Source organism: Tauraco erythrolophus, chromosome 18 (assembly GCF_009769465.1).
Source record: "Tauraco erythrolophus isolate bTauEry1 chromosome 18, bTauEry1.pri, whole genome shotgun sequence".
In the NCBI taxonomy this organism is placed as follows: Eukaryota; Metazoa; Chordata; class Aves; order Musophagiformes; family Musophagidae; genus Tauraco; species Tauraco erythrolophus.
In genome coordinates, this window is record NC_141482.1 from 14,020,615 (window position 1) to 14,025,355 (window position 4,741).

The following is a 4,741-nucleotide window of genomic DNA, read 5'->3' on the forward strand; positions in this document are numbered from 1 at the left end:
CAGCATTTGGGTTTCTATTTGTAAATGTAGTTTTCAGACTTATGATCTTGAGCTTCCCTGTACAACACTGTTAAACACGAGCGTTTGTCATGGCAACTAATTACGGATTTGTATTACTGTATCGCTGAACAGTGCCAGCAGAGATGGGCAGCTGAAGTCTTTTGCTTTATGGTCATACTACCTCTGTTCCCAGAGAGGTTACAGAATAAGTGGGCAAGTATGATGAAGCACGAGATGCGAAGTAGTGATAAAATGCCCAAGATTTTATGTAAAGACCGAGGTGAGAGCCCTGGTGTCTTGAATCTGGTGCTTCATCTGTGGAATTACTTGACTGCTTTAAAAAGATTAAAAATTTAAAAACAAACAATAAAAAAATGATGCTTATGTTGCCTGGATCAGCTCAACCCAGATCTCCATTCAAATTATGTGTTTTAAAAGGAAGCATGCAAGAGTCCTGAACTTGCTAAAATTAAGAGGTCTGAAACGAATTTAAAAACAAAAAAAAAAGGAACACGAGCTTCACTTCTCCCAGTGCTTGTCATTCATTAGCACATTGCCGAAAGTATTTTTAAGATCCTGTAAAAGAGATTTTTAAAATGTCTCTGGGTCATCATGAAAGAGACTGTGGAGAAGCTGCTACCCCGCTGGCACGGTTCACGTAGTCAGAGCAGCCTCTTCTTCGGGTCTGCCAGGGCTCCCACGTCCTGGGCCTGCTCCTGCTGCACAGCTCCGGGCGGGAGGGAAGCGCTCCCAGGTGCTGTGGGAGCACTGGTCGGTGAGTGGCTGTAGGCAAAGGAAATCCCATCGGTCTTAAAGCAGGGATCAGGGAATGCCAACAGGGTGCTTCAGGATGCTCAGCACCTCTGAGTCCGGCTGTAGACTCCTTAGGGCAGAGATTTGTCCCTTGTTGGGGAGGGGAAGGGACATCTATTGCAGCACATGCAACAGGGATCCAGGTGATGGCTGTAGCTGCGGTAGCAATAACGATAAACGAGGTGTTTTCCTCCTGAGGTTCGTTCCTTTCTTTCTGTATCATCACATACGTGTAATATCTTAAGTGTAAAGAAAAAACGCTTTCATTTACGGGAAAAATCAGGTCTGCAAACAGGAAAACTCTAGTTTAGTCTGGTAGTTTTAGGTTAGATATTTATTTTTGTTAGCTTTTATTTTTCAGGTTTGATTTTTCTTTATTTTATCAAAACGTGGGTGCCGCTCCGGCTGACTAGGTGGCAGCAGAGCTCTTTCGTGGCACCTGCAAGCAGAGGACACAGATTTCACTGCCTGTGGCTAATGTCAAAACAAACCCTCACCCTTCTATTCTGCGTGATTTCTTTGCTGATGGACTAGAATGAATGAATAGTGGTCTCACTGCTGTCTTCCTTGCATAGTCCAGTGCTCCCAGCTTCTTCCAAGGAAGCAAGCTACAGTACTTTCCATAGCACAGGTGTATTAAAAGAAGGCTGTTATCTACACATGGGGCTGGCTTCACTTCCAGCAGTTCTGAAGGGGATCATGAGGTTGAATCTTTAGCTTCTTGGGACAGAGGAGTTTCATAAAAGCTCTTCTGAAGCTGTAGTGGCAGAGAGGGTAGAGGACAGGGTTGACAGCCGAGTTGATCCACAGCAGCCAAAAGGAAGCCTCGTACCAGTAGTCAGAGATGCAGTGGCCATGGCAGCCAGCACGGATGATCATCAGGAGAGTGTACGGTGCCCAGCAAATCCCAAAAATGCCCACAATGATTGCCAGCGATTTGGCCACTTTCTTATCTCTAGAGAGCCTGAAGCGTTGAGTCATGCTCTGGGACACTATCTTCATCCGTTTCTCTAAGGACAGAGTGGATGCTGAATTTTTACAGCTCTTCTTGTTGCAACACTTAGGTTTCCCGGAGCTCTCAGAGCTCGTTGACAGCAGGTCTTTGGCACCCAGGCTGGCAGGGGAGGCTGCTGCTTGAGCTTTGCTCATAGAGAGGTCGAGGGTTTCAGCTGGCGCCTTCTGCTCCCACTTACAGCATTTCAAAGAAAGCTTTGGTTCTGGGCTCATTTCCATCTCTTCAGTGAAGGACTGGCTGTGCACTTCGTGGAAAATATCCAGGCGTATTTTGGTACGCTTCTGTATGTTCAGGTAAATGCTCAGGTTGAAAAACATTACACTGATGAAAGGGGTGAAAAACTCCAGCATAGAGGCTGTCATGAGAAAATACCAGTTGTAGAAAAATTCAGCGTAGCATTGCCCAGTGGGTATGATACTCCGGCCTGATATATACTCCCAGCTGATGATGGCAGGTCCGTAGAGCAGGAACGCTAATACCCACACCATCACCATCTTCAGCACTGCTCGCTTGATGTTGCCTTGCTGGGCTCTGTAGGCAACCTGCAATGGGGAAAATGTTTCTTAAGTGTGGCCACATGCCCCAGCCAGTTGAGGCTCTTCACGAAGGAACTGTTAGCGTTCCTGGTAAAGTTGCTAAGCAATATCCCAGCAGAGTAACAAATTCATATGCCATAGGCACCAGGAGCAATTGCTAGATAAATCACACTACTGCAGGGAAGACTTAGAAGCCTCATCTTGCAGCTCCAAAGTGAGATGTGGCTTCTGCTTAGTGGAAATGTACCGACTTGGCTGGAGCCCAGCAGCCTGCTGCACCCCACCGCTTGCCTGAGTTGTCCCCAGCTACTCTGCAACTCCCAGGGAGAGGCACGCATTGAACTCCTGGGCTAGGTAGGCATCTGGCTCTGCCTCTCTCTGAGCCTTGTAGATAATCCATGGTGTATTTGGAGTAAGGGAACAAGAAACAGCAATGGATCTGATCTGCCTACGAATTGCTCGTTAGCCCTGCAGAAGGCCAAGCATTTTCATCTCCCCGTGTACCCACAGACCTCATGGCCAGGCCCCACTGAAGCTGGTACTGCAATCTACTGCCTCCGTAGCCAGGGAGAAGCTGGGAGTCTGACTGCAATCCACTTGTTTGTCCTGGAGATAATAAGTCCCTGCAAGTTAGTAATAGGTCTGCTTATCTCGCCACCTCACTTGTACATTACTATCCTGTCATCTGGGAAGGGAACACCTGCACAATGTGGCCTGAACCTTAAATGATTTAATTATGCCAGCAATACTAATCTGAAACCACAGCTGAATTACATATTTGTGGATAATTATTGCTTTCCATCACCAGGCTGAAAGATCCGTAATTTCTGGAGGATTCAAGGAGCTTTTAATTATTGCAGAGAACGGGGGGAGTAAAACAGGAGGTGAGTTATTCCCCTCTCAGCTGCCGTGCCAGGACTCACCGCTCTTGTCACCGAGAGGAATCTGTCATAGCTGATCAGCACGATGTTGAAGACCGAAGAGGTGCAAAGCAGGTAATCAACTACCAGCCAGAGTTTGCAGAGGCTTCTCCCGAAGATCCATCTCCCCGTCAGCACATAGGGCACGTACAAGGGGATGCAGAAGGCACCTGCAACCAGAGGGGTCCGTCTGCATTCAGATGCAGGGGTCCGCACGGCCGCTGCCCCCCGGGGCAGCCGCAGGAGCCGGGTCCCTCCCCGGGTCCCTCCCCCGCCCCGCAGCCGTCCGCGGCCGGACCCCGGGAGCAGCCGGCGGATGCCGGGCGGGGACCCCGGGGCTGCGGGAGGGTATCGGGGGGCAGGAGCGGAGCCCCGCCGGAGGGGTCCCCGGGGCTGCCGGTGAGGGAACCCCAGAGCAGCCGGGCAGGAGGCAGCCCCGCCGCCCCTGCCCGCCCCTCCGCGAAGTTTCTGCCGGGCCGGCGCGGAGGCGGGCGCGGAGCCCCGGGAGGGACGGCACTTTACCTACTAGGAAATCCGAGATGGCCAGGTTGAGGAGGAAGAAGTTGTTCTGGGTGCGCAGGCTGGAGTCCGCCACGAAGGCCAGCATCACCAGCGCGTTGCCGGCCACGGTGAGGGCGATCAGCAGGGCCATCAGCGCGCCCAGCGCGGCCGTGCCGGCGGCGGCGAAGCGGCCGGCGGCGGCGGAGCCGTTCAGCGCCCCGCCGCTCTCCATGGCCCGCGCCGCGCTGCGACCGCGGGGCTGCCGCCCCTCCCCGCCCCGGCCCGCCCCGCCTCCCCGCCCCTCCGGGGGCCGCAGCCCCGCGCTGCCCTGCGGCCGCTGGTACCGGCACTCCAGCCCCGAGCATCCCTACGGCCCCCTAGAGCAACTCTGAATCCCCCTGAGCCCCGCTGCATCTCTCCAGAGCATCCCTGAATCTCCTCCGAACACCCTACGTTCCCCCTTCTCCTCTCAACCCAGGAGCATCCCTCCATTACTCCAGAACATCCCTGCACCCCCCTAGAACATCCCTACATTCCTCCTTCCCTCTCAACCCGGGAGCATCCTTGAATCCTCCCTGAGTATCCATGCGTTTCCCTCAGGAACATCCTTGCATCTCCCCAAAGCATCCCTGGCTCCTGCCTCGGAGTCTCTGCCTCAGTGGAGAGGAGTGGAGGTCAAGGCTTAACTTGTCTTTTAATCAGAGGTCAGCCAAGACCGCTCTCCAGGCAGCTGGAGCGAGGAGGGTGATGCTGCTGCCTGTGCCCCTCACTGGCAGCAGGAGGAAGAGGTAAAGGTGCCTTGGGAACGGGCAACTCTTTACCAAGTGTCCCTGCTGCTTGGTCTGCAAACCAAGGAGACTTGACCCACAGCCCTCGGCTCCAGGAGGGTGATTGATGCTCCCCCCTTTCTCCACTCTTTTAGCTTTTCATAGCTAAAGAGGATAACTTTTGTTTGG

At 52.9% G+C, this 4,741-nt stretch overlaps 1 protein-coding gene across 1 annotated transcript; it reads right to left on the reverse strand.

The window, feature by feature from the left end:
• Positions 1-1,485: 1,485 nt before the first annotated feature.
• HRH3 (histamine receptor H3) lies at positions 1,486-4,017 on the reverse strand. Its single transcript, XM_086622920.1, has 3 exons — positions 3,807-4,017; positions 3,288-3,454; positions 1,486-2,370 (listed from the first exon to the last, which is right to left on the reverse strand). The coding sequence occupies exons 1-3, from the start codon at positions 4,015-4,017 to the stop codon at positions 1,486-1,488; spliced, it is 1,263 nt and encodes a 420-aa protein (XP_086479046.1).
• Between the last annotated feature and the right edge of the window lie 724 nt (positions 4,018-4,741).